The sequence below is a fragment of the Convolutriloba macropyga genome, chromosome 14, assembly GCF_964194025.1.
Source record: "Convolutriloba macropyga chromosome 14, txConMacr16.3, whole genome shotgun sequence".
NCBI classification, from domain to species: Eukaryota; Metazoa; Xenacoelomorpha; order Acoela; family Convolutidae; genus Convolutriloba; species Convolutriloba macropyga.
Genome location: NC_134481.1, coordinates 39547702 through 39570461, shown reverse-complemented (window position 1 = coordinate 39570461; position 22760 = coordinate 39547702). Strand labels below are relative to the sequence as shown.

Below are 22760 nucleotides of genomic sequence, written 5' to 3'. Positions count from 1 at the left end.
AATTATCACACCTAACACGTATTACTCCCCTCTTATCAGTTAGTTTCTTTGAAACTCATGGTGTTAGGGACTATTACCAGTGTGTATTTGTGTATGTGTGTGGGTTATCAAGGCAATGCCAAGAAATACCTCTTGTTGATCTAAATATAACTCCGTGATAAATAAATTATATGGGAAATACATGGGCCTCTGAAGACATGTGATATATGTAAATCACTTGAAACACCCTTATCAGTACCGTTTTGGAATGAATAGTTAACATTTGAATAATTTAACCTTTCGCTAACAGTTGACTACGTTCTACAACAAAAACTTCCAAGCTAATTCGGTACAAATGCCTTTCACTGCAAGCAAAGACAAAGAGTACGGTGATTGCTATTTCGATATATCCAAAACAGAAAAGAGGTTGATAAGAGCTACTCTCAAAACCTATGAAAACACCGGGACGTATGTCTTTTTGAAACTTTTTAAGAGAAAAGACAATGAATACGAATTTGAACAGAGAATATCCCTTACAACAGAGGCATTTGACAAACTTATGAAATAAAGTGGCAGGATACGAAACTCGGTGCCAGAGTCAGAAGGGAAAAAAGATACCTCGGTTACTAAAAAACCGGTGGCTAAAAAACCTAAACTAGCAGAAAAAGATTCTGGATACGAATCAGCGTCCTCATCCTCGGCTGCTTCCACAGATTAATCAAAATGGTTGAAGCAATGTTTGAACGATCGCCGGGTTTCTTCAAACAATTTCAGAAGGCGTTCAAATTTTCAGTTTGCGATGAAAAACCGGAGTTGAATGGTGTAAAAAATTATGCTGTGTGTGTTCATTTTGAAAACCCCTTTTGCACTTTGAAAACTAATCATTACCATGTTTTGGTGGATACATCAGACGTGACAAAGTCTTCAGACAAATCAAAAATTAAAAAAAGCTATACAGTGCCTTGTCTCTACACAAAATTTAAGATTTTGTTTGCCAATTCAAATACCCTAGAGCTGAATGGAGAAATTTTTCAAAAGCTTGTTTTGGCGGTTGAATACAACAAAAATTTGAGCATAGATTCCCACTCAATTCAGAAACTGTTGCCAAACTTCTCTAACGTAGCTGCTAATCAAAAAGTCAACAACAACAGCAACGTGACGTTAAATGAAGACAATCGACGACGACTACAGCAAGGAAGCAGCGTACAGTTTCAGCTCCATCAAAAGTCATTGCAAAATTGTATTACAAAGTCCAATAACCAACAAACTCAAACTGATAGCTTTGCAAGTGAATCTCTAAAGAGATTTCAAAATATCTTGTCTGGGCCACACTCAGGTGCTTTCTGCCAAATAATGGACATTTTTTTGAGCGGATATGGTAATTTGCTTGTTGATACTGATGTTTTGTTTGTACGCATAGTGTATGAAGAGAAAATAAAATTTTGAAAAAAAAACTTTATTCAACTAAGCAGAGTTTTAGTAGAGTTAGTTAGAGCATCATATGAAGCGCAAATCGAATCAAATCAACATCACTCATTTTTACAATTTCTTTGTTGTTATAAATGTAATGAGCAACATAAATACAAAATAAGCCACACAATATAGAGTTTTGTGTTTGTATAGGTTGATTTCTAAGCAATTCATACACGTTTTGAATATCAAGAGCAGCAGAGGCCAGTCTGTTGTACAAACATTTGTATGATGTTAATTTCTGTCCAAGCGGATCAGCGAAAATGTAATTGCCATTCTTTCTACACAAAAGTGTCCAATGTGTTCCAATAGAATCAGAGCTCGATACATTCACAATAATGAATCTGTTCTGTGACAATTTCAAGGGAAAATTATCAGCTGCAAAGACACCACAAAATTTGTACTTTAGAAGTTTACATGCTTGAATCAGGCTGTTGATTTCGTCTTCATCCATTAGTTTGTCAGAATATGATTTTTAGAAACTTTCCGAGCCGAATCGATGAAAATAGTGCTAGCTTTCTCACCAATAATGAAAATTTCTATATTACTTGGCAAGGCAACTGAAAACTTGAGTTCTATTGAAATTGAACAATTGGTGAGTTCAGGGTGAATAAAATCATGCGACGCCTGCTGAGTGCTTGTGAGATCAAACACCATAATAAAATGGCTCGGGTACTCAGACAATTTAATTCCATGACCATTGTCAATATAGGCTAAGTCTGACATTGTGTTGAAATATAAGCGTTTGTCATCAGTTGTATTTATTGGACTGTCAGCAACAGGAAGTCCATTTCGGTAAATACAAAGCTGCTCCAGATTGAATTTACGAAAGTGGAAAGGATTGAGTTGTTTGCTTCCTAAAAACGCTTCATTTGTGTTAAGGCATATAGCTAGACGTCGAATTGGCTCCCTGCTGAAAACATCTTCTTGTTTCCAGCTTTGCAAGCCAGTAGAAGCAAGAAACGTTTTAGTTATGGTCTCCAAATACGGATAGGACGCTGGACTTGATAGTAAAGTTTTTTCAATTGCAGAAACCACGTCATCGTTCAACGTCATTTTTCTTACATACAAATTAGCTTCTATAATTTTTACTTTGTAGGATTTTGCAGCATCGTCGGAAATTGTGACAAAATCATCTATTGATCGTCGAAAAGAAATTCGCAGCGTCACACCACTCAAAAGATGTCGATCGCAAGTAAAAAAATCTACAGCTACTTTTCCATAAAAAGTACATTCGGCAGATTGTCTAACCAAAGTTTTTCGTCTGTTAACTTCAGCTGCCAGAATTGCTCCGGGGTTCTCTTCGTAGGAATAACCTTGACATGCCAACCAGGTTGCTTTAGCATCTTTGTTATGAGAAAATTCAGTTTCAATGAAACTTTTGTGAGCATAATTTCCATTTGCATTTGAAATTTTTAATCCGTTGGCAGATACTGTACAGTCAGAAAAGAGCGAATGTAAAACATTGTTGAAGAAGTAAGGGGCGTCTGTTTTGGTGACGTCTGCTGCAGCTCCAGCGTCATATTTCAAATCGGCTTCAGAACCTTGAACTATCTTGCATTTGATTTCCAGGAAAATTTTTTGTAGGTCAATAAAATTATTTCTGTCTCCAGCCACCTCAAATTCGAGCATGGGTCCGTTAGGGCTGTACACTGGCCCTACTTTTTGACAAAAACTACCATCAAAAGTTACAAGAAGCGCTGGTTTTTCAAACAAATCCAGGGAACTATGCGTTGCCTCTGTTGGTAACATATTACCGATCATCTTTAACTCTAGCGAAGAAATCCGACCGACTTCTTTTTGGCTGTTTATTTTTTGAAATGACTGTCTTTCTCACATTAGTACTTTTTCTAGCTTTTGAGCCAGATCGTTTAGACCGTCTCCGATTCATTCGGTTTTGTCGTCTCATTCGCAATGCTAATGAGCCTCCTGTTTGCTTTTTAACTGTGTTCGAAATAGTGTTTTTCAACGCCTGCTTTGCGGATTTTTTTTTGCTGACAACATCCACTAACTCTGGCACACTTTGTAATAGAAGTTCTTTTCCGACACGTTTTGCTGCGGGTAGAATGAATTTTCGTGCAAGCGGTAAGGCGATTCGACCTATGCCACTTGCTAAAGCTCCAAAGCCACTTCCTCTTTGTCTATAGTGTCCAGAAAAATAAGGCAACGAAGATGCTTGATTGGTATAGTACGATTCCATTGTTTTAATCACCAAATTTTTTGAACTGTAACGTCAATATTACTTTACCGGTTCCTGAAAAGGGGACTAATTGACCTGTTTCGGTACGTAACTCTATGGAAATTGATTGAATCGTATTTGAAAGTAGTTTTTTATAGTCCAAATTTGAAAAAACTATTCTATGTGTTGGTTCAAGTTCACACACGCTACCGTTTTTCAGACGTTGTTTTGAATCAATGACACGTAATAAAGGCGCCTTAGCATCACCAACATATTGATACTCGATAATGTTTGTGTATATGAATATTAAGTGCTTTCCCGCGCACAGATCAGCAGGGAATTCTCCATAAAAAGCTTTTGTCTCATCGCTCTTCATTAATTTATTTGATGTAGCTGTATTCATTTTGTACCAATATGTACACCATGTTTATCTGGAATTCCTGTAAAACCCACAATACTGGGTATTTCTTCACTAGGAAAAGTGATTCCCTCATTTTTACCAAAAAGTATTTCGTATTTTCCAGTACTCTTGATTTCGCGAAACGAAAAATTAGGTAGTCCAACTGTTCGCTTGATAGTAAATAAAAGTTGAGCAACAGTTTCAACGTTTCCAGTCATGAAAGAGATTTTTTCTCCACTGTAAGGTCGAGAAATGACATTGGCATCAGATGAGATTCTTTGTGACTCCTCGTAACCCTTAAGACTATATGCTATCAAATCCCCATTCACATGCTGAATTTTGGTGGGAAAAATAATTTCGCTTAGAGCTACCCTCCAGTCGCCAGATAGTTGAATTTCATCGTTGAAAAAATTTCTGAACGAAGCTAGTGTGTTTTGATCAAAGATCTCCATCGAAGCGCTAGAAATAACATGTACCGTAAACTCGTCTTCGAATCGTTTACTTCCCATTTTTTAGAGGAGACTCTCGTACTAGTTGAAGTTCGGGTTGATAGAATTTACCCTGGATAACTTCTTTATCCGCATCAATAAGAGAATACGTGGGAGGATGCAATGTCGGGATAGATGCGATTTCAAATATCTCGTCAGTAAATGACTGTTTGTAGCCCTTCCCGAAAGTCTGCTCTTTTTTCACTATGCGCACAAAATCACCAATATAGAATTTGGGTTTTTGAGAATTTGTTGTATTTGCAGTCAAGGACACAAGCGTTGGAACGTCTTTCTTCGTGACTTTGTTCGGAGCGAGCTTTATCGTTCGATTTACTCTAGAATTGATTGTTTTAACAAACGCATCCAATTTGTCTAGATATGAATAAGTCCACTTTTCTTCTAAATATCTGTAGATTATATTTTTCAAAGAGCGTATATTTCTTTCCGCAAAAGCAGACTTTTTCTCACTGAATGTACTGTATAAATGAATTTCGCGTTCAGTGCATAGGGCTTTGAAGGCACCTAGGAACTCTGTACCATCATCAACCCAAACTTTCTCAGGTTGTTTATGCTTGATCATCTTTTTGAAGACCTGTGCTGTCTCTGTGGCATATTTTGTTTTCAGTGGCTCAACCCTGAGATATCTTGACAAACAGTCAACAGCCACAAGCAGATATTTTACACCACCGTTGTATTTTGCAAGTTTATCAACATATGCTAGATCTACGGACCAGATCTCATTTATGTCGTTAACAACAACTTTAAGCCTTGGAAACCTGAGGCGACGTGATCGGTATTTGTTAAAAGATGGTTTCGTTTCCAGATACATTTTAATTTTCTTCGTTGATAATTTACTCAAATTTTGCAATCTCTTTAGGCTTCCAAATGACGCAGGACCGTTTAAATAGAGCTTGTCAAGTTTTCGCACATCGTCAATAGATATCCCAGTCTTTTCTACGCGCCTCTTCCGCTGTCTTCTCTTTACTTTCATCGACTCTTGGCTTTGCATGTTTCTTCGTTGGTTCAGATCGTCTTCCTTCCTGCTCCTTTTTTGTTTTTCGCTTTAGTTGTTTGGATACAGTTTCCTTTTCATCTTCACTGTAAAACTGATCTACAACTTTTTTTGCGTGAGTATTATAAACCAAGTCAGCTGATATATCAAGTTCACTCAAGATTTTGGTATACTTTGACAAGTCAATTTTTTTTGTGGGTTGTTGTATATTGTACAAAAAGCTTGTTACATCTACTCCTTGAGGCTCATCGTTAATGTGCAGAATGTTGGTCTCTTCACTAATAGAAACATTATTTGAATTGAAAATTTTATTTAGGATAATTGCAGCTCTTTTTGTTTTGTTTTCATCCACTAGTTTCAGTTCTAGCATTATTGAGTCGAATGCTGAATCCCTCCTTTTTTTCACTATTGGCTCTATTTCACTGTCATCGCTAAAAAACGATTCGCTTCTTACATCGTCTGCATCACTTGTCACATCACCGCTACTGTTTGTTCTCTTGATCGACCAATCAGTGTTAGTGTCCGCATCTTGTACTTTTTTCTCATTATTTCGTTCAAAATTGGGATTAGTCCTCTGTAGGAGTGCTAACTGAGTTGCTTTTTGCTGATACATTGGATTATCAAATATTTCTTCCTTGGTTGGGTTTTTTGAAATGAACATTCTTTTAGGGATCAAAACAAACTCTTCTGCATGCATTATTCTGCCTTCAAGTAAATATAGCACGACAATCCCAACGCTCGAATGAGTTCTGGTTTTTTGGCTAAAACGTTTCGCTTTTTCTCCAAACTTGTTTTCTTTGATAATATTTGTTGAAATGATTTCTCCTGATTTTTAAGTAACTGCCTGTTCACTGGAACGTTGCCATTGATCACATTGAGCAAACACTCACAGAGAAAGTTTATAAAGCTATTTGGTGCTTGTTTGAGGAACTTTCTGAAATTGCTCTCGGGCAGCTCGAGCATTTGCTTTAGCATACATAACTCTTTCTCTCTCATCTGTCAAAGTAGTGATAACCGCTTTGGAGGACGGTAGATAAAAAATTGTTGGACCTGGTTGTACAATATTTGAACAATAACGCAAGGAGTCTGATGTTTTTGGATCTAAGTCAATGAGTAAGTGTCCAAAGGGTTTTGTTGCAAGTTCATAGCTTTCCTTCAAAAAATTTGTATTGTTCAACTGTTTTCCGACATAGGTGATCTGCTGTATGTCTCTAGGTGATTTGAACAAAATGATATGGGTTGTGTTCAGATCAATCGTTCGCGACCATTTACTCTGTTGAAATAAGTTATGCTTAACATAAATCACACTAATATTTCTATGGCGTCCCGCAGTTGCAAGTTTTGAAAATTCTTTGTCATTGAAAATTTCTTCACACGAATCGTCAAACACAAGCAGACAATTTTCCAGCTGAGAAATGAATTCGAATCCAGAAAACTTAGTGAAAAAAATGTTCACTTTACGCTCTATTGTGCTGAACTTTGGCTGCTCGTGTTGATAGAAAAAGTAAATAGAACTAAAGGTTGGATAGAAGGTGTTTCTCAATAACATTTGGAATATAAGTTCTGTTTTTCCAGAACACGACGGACCACAAACAGCCATAAAAAGCCTATCGCTAGTGGATATTATTTTGTTCATAGCTTTGGATTTGGAAGAGCGTAGCCAACTGTGCACGAAAGCAATGAAAACCAAAATGTTGATTCCTCACAATCAAGTTGGGAAAACACAAGCTTGGTTAAAGACACTACAATAAGAAAAAGTATTATCAAAATTTGAGTAAAATAGACGACTTCGGAACGTGGTAGCCGAGAATTAAAAAACTTCCACGAACGCCTCTCATGATTTTCCTCATCAAAAACTAAAGCATTCAAACCCCCTACATTAGCGGAGTCTATCTGGTCTTCCTTAACACTCATTAGAAAATAAGTTATTTGCAAAAATGAATTTACACTCTGTTTTTTAGCTTAAATTGCATTTTTGTTAGTCTCTCTTTCAATCCAAAAGAATTCATAAGTAGTATATCTAGAGTCTTTGTCCTCTTTTTTTTAAGTCACTTTATAGTTTGCCTGCATTCCGTAACCACTTCCATAGTAGACAATAGACTCTACGTTGCCTTCACTGACCAACATTTTAATTTCATCAGGGAGATTGTCATCGTCCAGAGGTACTTGAACTGGTGCTGGCCACTTGGGCGTAGGTAAAGGGGTTAGTTTCAGTTTTCTCATTTTCTGTTGTAACGACATGATACATTTGAAAATATTCAAGTAATGAAAGATATTTCTTCAGCGTCTCAATTTCTTTAGTGTTGCAGAGAATCTGTTGTTTTCGCAGAATATTCTGTCCCCGTGATTCTATTTTCTCTTTTAAAAAAGTCAATGTCAAATGATTATCATTCGTTATGTAACTGCATACTGTCAAACTTGGAGATAAATTCACTTGAAGAACTGACGGAGCTGCCTTCTCCACTCGACGGCTCATTGGATGGCAGAGAGATCCAATAGAAATACAGCTGTGCTTTCCTTTTAGCACAATGTTTCCTCTTTTGCTTTTCCGGTAGGTAGAAAGAGTGGAGAGCACAAGTAATATTATCAATTGGCGATTTAATATCTTCAACTTTCGGACATAGAAGAGTTTCCAAATCTATTACCTCTTTCTGCAAGAGAGTTTGGAGTGATTCTGTTTTCTTTCCCTTTGGCATAAAATTTCCCTAACGGAAACCGAAGTTTAATGGCGACAAAAATTTGTGATAGAAACCAATAAGGATAAGTACCGCTGTTCCAAGACAAACCATGTAAAAATTTAGTAACCCACTTATGAGATCTCCTGTCACTAGCGGAAAGTGAGTTGTAGGAAAATGGCGGAAGAAAAAGAATTGTGTCCGAATAATTATTTGAACAAAGCGATAACTCTTTTATTATAAAACCAGTTTTCTTGTAACGAAAACCTTCAAAATCCAATATCACTATTTCTTGTTTCAGCATTCCAACAAAGTGAACAAATTGTTTTTGAACGTCTTCACAAACAAACAAAAAGCCAATCCCGTGATGTGACCCAAATACTCGTTCGTAATTGGACAAGGTAACACATAGGAGTATCCAGGGCCTTTACGACTGTACTCTGCTATAAAACCCGATGCATCGTGGAGTATTGCATGAAGTCGAAGTATTTTGAACGATTTGAAGTAGTTGTCCAGCGACGAATTATCAATTCCAATTAGACCTCCATACGGTCTCAGCTTCAATGTTGCCTCCAAATCAATATCAGGATCAAGGTATTGGCAAGCAGCTAGAAAATACAGAAACCTTTCACCGTATTTTGGATAATTGTTCTTTATCTCCAGGTAAATTTCATGAATATTTTTTAGATCAATGGTTGCTATCGTTTTGGCCATCCTTTTCAACAAATATTATTCTGGCAAAATGAATTTTAATCGTACCTCATAGGATTGATCACTCCCAACCAAAGTATATTCACACAAATACATGTAGCGAAAATACCGCTAACATGAAGGATCTTCCCTCACACTCGCGAAGTATATATACCAACAATAAGCCACCAGACAAATACATGTAGCGCAATTACCACTTTCTTAACATAAAAGATCTCCCCTAAGGTGTTAGTGATCCCCCTCTGCCGAAAGGATCTCGAAGGATCTCCCCTAAGGGATCAGTGATCCCCCTCTGCCGAACGGATCTCCAAAGGATCTCCCCCCCCCCGATCTTCCTGTATATATACGATACTACTGTTATTATTAGCTCCACTTTTTCCAGCCATAATGTTAAATGATTCTATATTTCAACAAATATATCCTTTTGGAGATCTCATGACATGCCTACGCTACAGTTTTTCCACAGCCCGAAAATTTTCGACTGTGTGGGATTTTTTCGATTGTAAACCACGTTTTCAACCACTCCCTCATCTTGGTGTTCCGTCAACTGCTGGATTATTTTCCTGTGAAAAAATTCTGTTGAAAAATCTATGAGAATTAGAGATGAATTCTATGTTTCGGACTTGTCTTGTTAAAATTCCAGAGACATTTAAATCAGATTGAAAGGCTTATCAATCTTTAGTACTGTAATTTTCACAAAAAGTTTTGAATTCAGAAGTTCGTGGATGCAAGTGGTCGGATCATTATGTCCAAACGCGCAAATACTGAGCCTCCTTGTTTAACTAAGTGAAATTCCAACCAAGCGCAGATCGTAACGTTTGTATTTAATTTCTACAATAAAACTGAGATGCACAAGATAAGCCGTTGCACAAATGTCATACCTGAGTGAGATAAGAAGTCCTAATAAAAATTCAAAATTTAGAGAAAATTTTGGCAACCCAATATAACACTTCACAGGGAGTAAATAGCAGCAAATCTTTGCATTTTTGAACTAGGAGTATAAAGAAAAGACGGATCTAGACCATTACTACACCTAAGATACATTACATAAAAACAGATACAGTCCCATAAACTTCTCTCGAACGACCGGCCAAGGTTCGAACCTACCAAAATTAAAAACTACCCTTCAAACAATTCAGTTCTCCTTCCTCAGCAGAAAACTTTGGTAAATCGTATACTTCAAGTTACACAGACTTGCTACCCGCGGACTTTTCCTATTTAAATCGTTTCTCCGAACAATAAGTGAAAGCGCTAAAGCGAGCGAAAGAATACTCAAGAACAAAAACAGTCAAGCGAAAATTTTGCACGAAAAGAAACACACGATTACAATAATTGCTTCAATCGTCGTTTGATACAATTTAACAATCGTTTCTAGCTCTTGTATACTCTAACTTGATAAACTTTGATAAATTAAAAATTTATTTATGAAATGTAATTCTATCTAATGCAACAGGATTAAAGACATACTAAGTCAACAAAATAACAATCAGTACAGATAAATATAAATTCGAATGAAAACTTACATAGTAAAATGTACCATTTACGAGGGGTTATTCTGTTTCATGGTCGTGTGTTCAAAATTACTGAGTTGAGCTGGCAGAAGGTTCTGCTTCTGCTTGATAAGTTGCTGTATCCAGTCATACTAGAGATTGCTGTTTAAAATATCCAAAATCAAATTACTACGAAACAAATGGACTATGGAAAAAAACCTCATTTACGTAAGGCGACGTTTTCAAACGTCACAAATCTCTGAAAAGCGACATTTCGTGAACTCTATTTTAAAAAGCAACAACTTTATCGCTCTCTGAATTCTATGGTTAATACGATCTTTAACTTTTTAACTTCAAATAGGCGAACTCTAACTTTTGGTGCTAGCCGAAGCCCTCATTAAAATGAGCCCTTTTGGGGTATGATTAACGAAATGTCGCCTGTTACGAAATAAAGAAAGCCACATTTCTCTTCGTTCAACGCTCACTAACGGTTGAGGAGGGTTAAATATGGCACGTCAAATGTTCGTTTCGCTATCGCCTTCGTTTGAGTTGGACCGTGAAACTACTAAACACTCTAATCCTTCAATTGCATCTATAAGCGCCTCTTCCTCTTTCAAACAATCTATATATTCTTGCAGATACGGATCGTTGCTCAGGTGGTCATCTAATATTTTATCTCTCTGATCAGAAAGTAAGGTGGATTTGGTGTCAAAATTATTTGTACAACTTTCCAGTCTTTGTAATCTTTCTTCAGCTTGGTTGAGTTTGTGGAGGTTCTCGGCACTGGTGCATTCTGTTGGCTGTGGCCGAGGTACCATCACGAACGGTTCATTGCTACGGTCTCTTGACTTCTCGTCAAAGAAGTTGTTACTACTTGTTGGCATGTCGCAAAAATTCGTGGGGGCTATTCTCTGAAACAAAAAATAAAATTTGCTTACAATTAATTACGACCAGTGGAAAAAATCACATTTACTTCATTTTCACCATCAACAACCTGTTTTAAGACTGAGTTACCAAACTAAAACAAATTTGTTCGCAATAATATTGGATTCCCGTAACAATTCACAAAAATTCACGCAAATTTAATTGTAAATGAAGATTTATAAATATATACACTTCCAACTTTCAAATATATTTAGGGGCTATCCGGTCGATATATTTTGCCGAGAGATAAAAAAGCGGTACCATTGAAAAGCTCTTGAACCTGACTCATTTGTTGAGACTTTTTAAATTTTTTGTATCTAAAGAAAAATTGAGGCTCCAACTTTACACATTTTTATTTTTTCACTGTATGTAATAGATTTTTTTAAAATAAAATTGATATCAGGATCGCAAGGGCAATGAGAATCCCCCCTCCTCGATAAAAATTTTTAATTCTCGAGGGAAAACCGAGACATAACGTATTCAAAATTTACTAAGTTTTTGGGACTAAGTTTTTGACATAATATTTTACAGAGCAATTTACATCCAAGAAGAATTCCTTTGCCGTCAATTTTAAAATCTAATTAGGTCTAATTCCTTAAATAATAGCTGCATCATCTTACCAGGCGGTTATAATTTCGCTCTCATTTTATAAAACTGCCATTTTTTTTGCTTTCTAAATTTTCTAGTTTTTCAATAACACATTATTTTCTCTGGGCTAGTTCGTCACACAGTTCCAATCACTTGTCTCAGAAAAACAGACCAAAAGCATTGGATTCAAAACAAAACCAAAAATGAAACGAGAAAACCCAAGAAAGCTACTTCAAGCTCCTTTTTAGACGGACGTTACTAAAACCTTGTTTAGTTAGTATTGGTGACCGGGTCAAATTCTATTTGATATACGCATTCAAACCTCAATTTTTCATTAAGAAAAATGAGTAAGTCTGAATACCAAATCAAAAAGCAGTAAAAAAACACGTACATTAGTAATTTCTATGACAAACGTAGCCGGCCCGGAAAATAGCCGCCATTGAAAGAATTTTCTTCTCCAGTTCGAAAGTGTTCTAATTCGGTGAGCAGTTTCAGTTAGATTCCAAAATCATTTCTAATTCCGCCTCTAAAATGAAGGCTGTTGAGCTTAATACTAATGTCAGCAAGCAATCACACAATGAACTTTGATAACCTAATGCACTATGACTTAATGACCGGGCTTTATCGGTATATCTCAGTTCTGATTTTGCTCTTTTGACTTTGACCGTATTCACTACGTTACGTAATTCAATAGGCAGAAAACTTTTAAATCCATTCAGTTGAAACAGTGAGTGAGGTAAGTCAGAAGTCAAGCGTGAAAATCTTGACTTATGTAAAATGAAAAACGTGATCAAAAGGCAAAGCTAATTGAAAAAACATAGCAGGACAAGTCCTGACGTACAATTCAAAAATTGTTCAGTGACTAAACAAAAACTAGACCTAGAACGGACAATGAGTGAATTGGGAAAACCATTTCCAAAAGAATCAGATCAAAAAACTTTTTTAAAAAATGAAAATCAGTGTCAAAATGCCTAATGTGAACAAAAAACTATTAGCCAGAAAGAAAAATTCGGTTCAAACAAAAAACTAGGCCTAGAATTAACTATGAATGGATTAGGAACACCATTTAGAAAAAAGATCCAATCCAAACAAAACGAAAAAAAACAGGAAAAATCAAAGTGAAATTGACGCATGTAAACAAAACCGTTAGCGAGAAAGCGAATTTTTGCCCAAAACACCGTTTTCTCACTCTGTTTTAAAATTAGTGCGAAAAAATTTCACGCCGCAAAACCACTCGCTTTTTCACTCCACTTCCTGTTTCGGCGTGACCAAAATCACCACTCCAATTTGACTTCAAAAATCATGAAAATGTGTGAACAGATCTTAAAAAAAGACAGCGCCCCAATACAATTCAAGTTCTTTGAATTGTAAAAAATAGGAGCGCTAAAATAGCCGGCTGAGAAGATGAGGGCGGCTATTAATAGAAACACGCACATTTACAGACGTTGGTTCAAGTTTCGTTCGAGAGAAATTACAAAGTACATTTTTTATTTATACTCATCGACACATTGTATATTCTTGCGATATTGGAGTTTTGAGCACATCAGTAACAGCTGAACGAAAGTGTTCTAAATCTTCCGGGTTAATTTTAGTTCCACTTTTTCAGCCATAATGTCAAATGATTCTATATTTCAACAACGCTAGCCTTTGGAGATCTCATGACATAGTGCAAATATTTCACATCGCAAAACTACTCGCTTTTTCGATCCACTTCCTGGTCCGGCGTGACCAAAATCACTACTCTAATTTGACTTCAAAAATCATGAAAATGTGTGGATTCTAATTTCCTTTCTTTGTTTCATTCAATCCCAATCGCGGCCAGGAGGTTCAATCACAGCTTTTTAGGGCAATCTACCGGTATTATATTTTATAAGTGAAGAATAGTTGCTAGAATTGAACTCAAGTTAATGGTTGCTAGAACTGGCCACAAGTTTGTCGAGCCGCTGTTTAAGAAAAGACAAAAATTATTTGTTTTTTGAAAAATATTGTCAAATGTTGTTCAACAACGCTCACTTTGCAATTTTACATTATAAAACAGCCTGTTTTCCAGGCCAGTTTGGTCAGCAATCTAGGCACCGTTTCTTTTGATTTTCGAGTCAATCGACGCCAAACTATCACAAACTTAATGGCTATAAATTTAGGGAAAATAGTAATGATAAAATGCTCTTCAAAAATAGTAAGCTTACTATGCAAAATTTAAACGAAATAAGTGTTTAATTTTGTCAGAGTGTAAAAACAGAATGGTAGCCACGTATAAACATTAATTAACCACTAACTAATAAAATTCAGGTGCTCAAAAACAATTTGATTATATTGAAAACTTTGAAAAATTCGACTTTTACAAGTATTCTACTGTTGCAAATTATACTTGTGATCATGCTTAATCACCCTCTGTTGACAACTAAGATAGAGATTGATATAAATTGAGAAAATTACTGTGCAAACATATTGGAAGTCCAGTTATACCAAAAGAAACATTTCTGCTATCAACTTAAAAATCCATTCACGGTTGACGTTACGTTTACATCAGAACAATTGAGGCAACCATCAAATTGTGGTCGACTGCTAGTACGGATATACTTTTCATGGAAAAAGAGAACAGCAAGGCAAGTGCGTGTTATGAGCGTGTATGGTCAAAATTCACTCGTTAACAAAAGTAAAGTAAAAAAAACTTACATGATCCATTGCCATTTTCGAAGCCCACTCTTATAAACGCTTCAAACTCTGCGTCTTTTGTTTGTCAAAAATCGACGACTACTTACAGAAGAAGTCTACACAGAAGTTTGTCAGTTTTCCGTAAGCGTCAGTAAGCTGAATGTCTCATGGAATCTATTCTACTTGATCCTGAATTCATCAATGATTTATGTACTTGATCTGTTGAAAATAATAACTTCATGATCAAGCTGAACAGATTTATTTCATTTAGAATTCAGCTTGCAGCTCATTAGGAAAAACAGTTGAAAATAAATCTGCATTTTTCCGTTAAAATTTTTGCATTTTTCTTAGAAATTGCAGTAATTAAACATACCCGGCAGATTGCCGGAAAATAGCCGCCGTTGATTCCAATAAGCATGGTTGGTATTGAAAGAATAGAAGGTATTGAAAAAAAAAGATTTTTGTACAAAAACATTTTTAAGTCCGATTTATTTTGATGGCATTTCGTAGTTGAACAAAACAAACTTCTGTTTCTTAGAGAGAGGCTACAGGGGCTACTATCAATACCAATAAGCATTAGAGATGGTAACTAAGACTTATAGGAACGACGTTCAAATAGCGGGCATCTAAAATTGGGCTTTATGGGTTTATCCCGCTTCTACTTCTGACTTCAATTTTTTATACTGACTCTGTTCATTTTGAATTGCTTTGCAAGAGCAACTGATGTTCAAAATCACTTTTAGCAGAATGAGAGAAGAGAGAAACTAACCTAGAGAAGTCAAAAAGATATCACGCAAAATGTTGAAAAAGAGGCTAAATGAGGTAAAGCGAAACATTTTTTTATTCGACGAAGTCAAATTGAAATGAAAATGAAAATCAAACTGAAATTGAAAAAATTAAAGATCGAAAGAATCGTCGATGAAGACAGCGAATCAAAAAACCATAGCAGGACACGTCCTAAAAAACAATCCATTGAAATGAATGAAAAACTGAGAACAAATGTACCTGTTCAAAAGATCAATTGAACAATCCCAGCCGAAAGGACAATATAGTAGAGGAGTAACCAAAATAAAAAAAACAGTAAAAACAAAAAAAAATCTTTGCTATAACTCTTGAAGTTTTTACCCTGCTCGCCAAATATGATAGATTTCAATATACTCATTTCCTCACGCAAAGGCCTTGAAAAAGATTAATTTGCAATTAAATGTACATAAACACGAAAAGTATGAAAAATACTTCAAAAAACTGAAACGAGTAAGTTTAAAGTTTCTAATTTTTGCAGAAGCAAATTGTCCAAAATCATTTTTTGCCCTGGAGTTCTCTCAAGAAACCCATCTGCAATTTTTAAAAAGCTTTGTTGGCCAGCAGCAATCGTAAAAACTGGTAAAAATCGTGAGGTTAAAAGTTTGAAAACCTTATTATTGCCACTAGAAGCTATGTATTAACCTATTGTCAAACCTTAGAGGAGCTTTTTTAACAACTGGGTTCAAAAAAACTATAAAAAAAACAAAAATTTGAAAACCTGAAAAAAATTGTAAAAATTAGTATAAAATTGCGTGTTTACGTCTCGAGTACCAAAACATAGAGCTTTTAAAATGGTCTTAAAAATGGCCATAGAAGTTAGTTATGTCTTGCAAAAGACCTTTACCAAATTTTTTAACCTCAATAAAATTGAAAAAAGACACAAGACTCGAGAAATTGCATCATTTTGGGCACATAACCTCAAAATGACCATTTAACCTTAAATTAGGGCATTCACAGTAGCTGCACAACTCTAAGTACTTGCAGGCCAACTACAAGCGGCTAAGTTTCTCTAATGAAACTTGATGCCCGCTGTGCTTTACCTGTTATACCGTTTTGAAAGCAGAAAGTCAGGAAAAGTGTGAAATCTTACAAAAATAAAAAAGACACTAAGGACAAGTCCTGACTTTAAATTCAAAAATTTTTCATAGACTCAACAAAAACTAGACCTAGAATGAACAATGAGTGAATTGGGAGAACCATTTCCAAAAAAAATCAGGTCAAAAAATTTAAAAAAAAATAGCAAATCAAAGTTAGGATGGCGCATGTGAACAAGAAACCACTAGCGAGAAAAAAAAATTGGTTCAAACAAAAAAAAACTAGGCTTAGAATGAACTATGAATGGATTGGGAAAACCATTAAGAAAATCCGATCCAAAAATCGAAAAAACAGTAAAAATCAGAGTGAAATTACCGCATGTGAACCAAAAAACCACTACCGAGAAACCGAATTTTTGTTCAAACACCTTTTTCTCACTACTTTAAAATTAGAGAGAAAGAAATTCACGCTGCAAAACCACTCGCTTTTTCACTCCGTTTCCTGCTTTGGCGTGACCAAAATCACCACTCCAATTTGACTTCAAAAATCATGAAAATGTGTGAACAGATCTTAAAGACAGCGCCCCAATACAATTCAAATTCTTTGAACTGTAAAAAATAGGAGCGCTATAATAGCCGGCTGAGAAGATGAGGGCGGCCATTAATCATAGAAGACTGAATTCGGAATGTAACTGAAATGCCCTTCAAAAACAGACAATTGTCTAAAAAATTTTGTAATTTGATTCTTTTCTTTTTAGGACGTATTTAGTCATCTAACAGTCACCACACATACCCTATAAAAGCCACTCACCAGCAAAATTAATATTTTTTATACCAGGAATATTTGCAGTGCCATTAAAAGAAAGCATCGATTCCGAAAGCTTAAATGCCCGAAATGAATTAATTCCAAAAAATTCAACAGAAAATGTTGGCTAAAGAAACGACTAATATGGATTATTGGCTCAATAGACTGACACACAGCTATCAGGGACTTGTAAAAACATCTTACCTACAATCGCTACAGTTTTAGAATTTCGTGTCTGTATGAATTCAAGCGTTAAGAAGTGCTCGAGAAGTGAAATCGAAAAGATGTTTTAGGACAAAACGGCCAGGCAAAAATTTTGCATGAAAGAAACACAAATTTACAGTTTGACCGTAATTAATAAAATAACCGACTAAGGTCGGGCGAATTGCTCTCAAACAACCGGCGGGCTTTTGGCTTCGTTGTTGTTGTTGTTGAAGCTGTCGCACAGAGCAGCAATTCGCGGGTAAATTTGGCGGAATAGAGGCACTTATTGCCGTTTTTAACTGGAACCCTAGATTGCATTTGTATCATAATAATAGGTATATTAGTAGTAATGTGTGACTGCCTAACCACAACTTGCTTGTGGTGCGGCGACCTTTCTGCATCTACGCCGCGGTGAATGACATGCGTTCCCCGGGTTAGGGGGACCAGGAGGGGCATCGTCAATATCAGTGAAAAGGAAGGCGGATTATTCCGTGCAGTGCGGTCGTGTAGGACTGACGGAATTAAGTCCAGCCATTTGGTTACCTCTACTCGTCTTCCCCACAGGTCAATTAATTTCAGGTCCGTGGTATTCTTACTGCAGTTGAAAATGTGGTGTATGTCATGTGCTGCTACATCACAATTCGGGCAGCGGTTATCAACATTGTTCCGGATCATACTCAAGTAGGAGTTTAGCTGGGGACAGTATCCAGCTCTCATTTTCGCTAGTCGGATACGTGCAATTCGTGGCAACGTTTGTTTTTCTGCTATCTTTTGGGGGAGGTGTACCTAGTTGCTTGCTGTCTTTGTTCAACTGAGTATGGACCGTGTGTCAGTGGATACTTTTGAGCGTGTTTTCGTATTATTTGCGATTTAACTGCTCTTTATTGTTTGTGTGTTGCTTCAAACGGTCCGTATAAGTATCATTCAGTGTCGGTCTCATGGGACGAACACTGGTTGAAGAGATTGTACGATCAGCACGAAGGCTCTTGATAACTGCCAGCTAGGAATTGCTCTGCTGAAATTTCAGTGTGAGCTTTGACAGGCAGCATTTCACCCTCATTATGTAACTCATTGCTGTCAGACATTATTACACGAAGAGCAACGTTTTGTTGCGTTTGCAGACGGTTTCAGTTTGAATTGCTAATTGTGGAAGCCCAAATGAGAGCACCGTAGTTCAAGACGCTTCGATCAATAGCTTGTTAAGTCACTGAGAGAGTCTTTGGTGCATCCCCAGTCACTACCAGCAATCTTTTTTTCAGTATGTTATGGCGCTTTTGTAATTTTTCTGTGGGGCTTCTCATATGTTCTCAAAAATTGAGATTACTATTGAAGGCATCACCCAGTACTTTGACTTTGGACTTTACTGGTATTAGTGAATTTTTGATAGCGAGGTGTGGGTCAAACTTGGCCTCCTTGCTCCAGTTTGTGAACACAGTATTTAGGTGGGTAGTTATTATGTCACAAAAGTTTTCAGCCTGTGGGAGATGTAGTTAAAATCATATCTTCAGCGTACGACGTGATGTTTATCTTTCGGGGGTAGAGGCAGCTCGCTCATGTAGATGTTGAAGAGCATTGGCGACGATACACCACCTTGGGGGAAACCCTGTTTGATTTTTCTCCACTTTGATTTTTTATTATTATTATATTCTACGTACGAAAACCTGCCTTGTAAGTATGAAGCGACCCATCTTTTAGCGCTGTTTGGAAGTGGTGCCTCGAGTATGTCTCTTAGTAGAAGGTTGTGATCAGCCATGTCGAAAGCGGCGGTGAGGTCTCAGGCTATTAATAGAGTACGGTTGCAAGGTTTCGTTTGATTAAGGCCTTTTTTAATGTTGTTGGTGACAATGTTGAGAGCTGTCGTTGTTGAGTGCTCAGGTCTAAAGCCATGCTGATGTTCTTTTAGTAGATTTTCTATAAAGTCACAAAGTAAAAGTTTTTCTGTTAGTTTTCAATGGGAGAGGAGTGCGAGGGGGTCACACTGTCCCAATTTTTGGATTCGTCAGTAGCTAGCTTCAATTTAATGAGGCTATTAGTTTAATTGAAGCGCGTCACACTGTCCCAATTTTTAACTTCTTCAGTAGCTAGCCTCAATTAAGTGAGGCTAGCTTTAGCTTAATTGAAGGGCCTTGAGGTGAGCGGGAGCGGGGGATCTAAGTGGTGGGTTTAACAATGTTGTGAGATGGGGGCAACTGTTACGGCCTGAAAGATCAGCAGGGGTGGTGATGGAGAGGGGGTGAACTGCTATCTTTTGTGGGATGTGTACCTAGTTGCTTGCTGTATTTGTTCAACTGAGTATGGACCGTGTGTCGGTGGATACTTTTGAGCGGATTTTTGTATTCTTTGCGATTTAATTGCCCTTTATTGTTTGTGTGTTGCTTCACACGGTCTCTACAAGTATCATTCAGTGTCGGTCTCATGGACGAACACTGGTTAAAGAGATTGTTTCATGATCAGCACGGTGGCTCATGATAACTGCCAGCTAAGAATTGCTCTGCTAAAATTTCAGTGTGAGCTTTGACAGGCAGCATTTCACCCTCATTGTGTAAGTCATTGCTGTCAGACATTTTTACACAGCCAGTAATTGTGCGAAGAGCAATGTTTTGTTGCGTTTGCAGATGGTTTCAGTTTGAATTGCTAATTGTGGAAGCCCAAATGAGAGCACCGTAGTTCAGGACGCTTCGACCAATAGCTTGGTAAGTCACCGAGAGTTCCTTTGGTGCATCCCCAGTCGCTACCAGCAACCTTTTTTCAGTATGTTATAGCGCTTTTGTAATTTTTCTTTGGTGTTTCTTTTATGTTCTCAAAAAATGAGAATACTATTGAAGGTATCACCCAGTACTTTGAATTTGGACTTTACTGGTATTGGTGAATTGTTGATAGCGAGGTGTCGGTCAAACTTGGCCTCCTTGTTCCAGTTTGAGAAAAAAGTTGCACTTGATTTTTGAGCAGATAACTTAAGTTTTCTTGATTCTAGCCAGTCGTGTAAGGTATTTAGGTGTGTAGTTATTATGTCACCTAAGTTTTCAACCCTTGGGAGATGTAGTTAAATTTATATCTTCAGCGTACTACGTGATGTTTATCTTTCGGGGGTAGAGGCAGCTCGCTCATGTAGATGTTGAAGAGCATTGGCGATGATACACCACCTTGGGGGAAACCCTGTTTGATTTTTCTCGAGTTTGATTTTTATTATTATTATATTCTTAGTACAAAAACCTGCCTTGTAAGTATGAAGCGACCCAACTTATAGCGCTGTTTGGTAGTGGTGCCTCGAGTATGTCTCTTAGTAGAAGGTTGTGATCAGCCATGTCGAAAGCGGCGGTGAGGTCTCAGGCTATTAATAGAGTACGGTTGCAAGGTTTCGTTTGATTAAGGCCTTTTTTAATGTTGTTGGTGACAATGTTGAGAGCTGTCGTTGTTGAGTGCTCAGGTCGAAAGCCATGCTGATGTTCTTTCAGTAGAATTGCTATAAAGTCACTCAGTAAAAGTTTTTCTGTTAGTTTTCAATAGGAGAGGAATGCGAGGGCGTCACACTATCCCAATTTTTGGCTTCGTCAGTAGCTAGCTTCAATTTAGTGAGGCTAGCTATAGCTTAATTGAAGCGCGTCACACTGTCCCAATTTTTGGCTTCGTCAGTAGCTAGCTTCGATTTAGAGAGGCTAGCTTTAGCTTAATTAAAGAGCCTTGAGGTGAGCGGGAGTGGGGACTCCAAGTGGTGGGTTTAACAATGGTGTGAGATGGGGGCAACGGTGGGATGGAGGCAACTCTTACGGCCTGAAAGATGAGCAGGGGTGTTGACTGAGAGGGGAGTGAACTGCTATCTTTCGGGGGAGGTCTACCCAGTTAATTGCTGTATTTGTTCAACTGAGTATGGACCGTGTGTCAGTGGATACGTTTGAGCGCATTTTTGTATTCTTTGCTATTTAACTGCTCTTTATTGTTTGTGTTGCTTCACACGGTCCGTATAATTATCATTCAGTGTCGGTCTCATGGGACGAACACTGGTTGAAGAGATTGCTTCATGATCAGCACGAAGGCTCTTGATAACTGCCAGCTAGGAATTGCTCTGCTAACATTTCAGTGTGAGCTTTGAAAGACAGCATTTCACCCTCATTGTGTAAGTCATTGCTGTCAGACATTTTTACACAGCCAGTAATTGTGCGAAGAGCAATGTTTTGTTGCGTTTGCAGATGGTTTCAGTTTGAATTGCTAATTGTGGAAGCCCAAATGAGAGCACCGTAGTTCAGGACGCTTCAACCAATAGCTTGGTAAGTCACCGAGAATGTCTTTTGTGCATCCCCAGTCGCTACCAGCAATCTTTTTCAGTATGTTAATGCGCTTTTGTAATTTTTCTTTGGTGCTTCTTACGTGTTCTCAAAAAATGAGAATACTATTGAAGGTATCACCCAGTACTTTGACTTTGGACTTTACTGGTATTAGTGAATTGTTGATAGCGAGGTGTGGCTCAAACTTGGCCTCCTTGCTCCAGTTTGTGAAAACAGTTCCACTAGATTTTTCAGCAGATAAGTTTTCTTGATTCTAGCCAGTCGTGTAAGGTATTTAGGTGTGTAGTTATTATGACACATAAGTTTTCAACCTGCGGGAGATGTAGTTAAAGTTATATAATCAGCATGCGACGTGTTGTTTATCTTTCGGGGGTAGAGGCAGCTCGCATATGTAGATGCTGAAGAGCATTGGCGATAATACACCACCTTGGGGGAATTCCTGTTTGATTTTTCTCCACTTTGATTTTTATTATTATTATATTCTACGTACGAAAACCTGCCTTGTAAGTATGAAGCGAGCCATCTTTTAGCGCTGTTTGGTAGTGGTGCCTCGAGTATGACTCTTAGTAGTAGGTTGTGATCAGCCGTGTCGAAAGCGGCGGAGAGGTCTAAGGCTATTAATAGAGTACGGTTGCAAGGTTTCGTTTGATTAAGGCCTTTTTAATGTTGTTGGTGACAATGTTGAGAGCTGTTGTTGTAGAGTGCTCAGGTCGAAAGCCATGCTGATGTTCTTTCAGTAGAATTGCTATAAAGTCACTCAGTAAAAGTTTTTCTGTTAGTTTTCAATAGGAGAGGAATGCGAGGGCGTCACACTATCCCAATTTTTGGCTTCGTCAGTAGCTAGCTTCAATTTAGTGAGGCTAGCTATAGCTTAATTGAAGCGCGTCACACTGTCCCAATTTTTGGCTTCGTCAGTAGCTAGCTTCGATTTATAGAGGCTAGCTTTAGCTTAATTAAAGAGCCTTGAGGTGAGCGGGAGTGGGGACTCCAAGTGGTGGGTTTAACAATGGTGTGAGATGGGGGCAACGGTGGGATGGAGGCAACTCTTACGGCCTGAAA

The 22760-nt window shown here is 37.4% G+C and overlaps 2 protein-coding genes across 2 annotated transcripts in view; one reads left to right on the top strand and one right to left on the bottom strand.

Moving 5' to 3' along the window:
* The window catches only part of LOC142353219 (uncharacterized), a 511758-nt gene that overhangs the window by 176790 nt on the left and 312208 nt on the right, over positions 1-22760 (top strand). The gene's annotated exons all lie outside the window — the stretch shown is intronic.
* Positions 10316-22760, bottom strand: part of LOC142352985 (uncharacterized) — a 54623-nt gene continuing 42178 nt past the window's right edge. Inside the window, exon 4 of the mRNA XM_075405152.1 lies at positions 10316-11315. Within this exon, the coding sequence (XP_075261267.1) occupies positions 10920-11315 (396 nt within the window). The 3' untranslated portion in view covers positions 10316-10919. The remainder of the gene's footprint in view (positions 11316-22760) is intronic.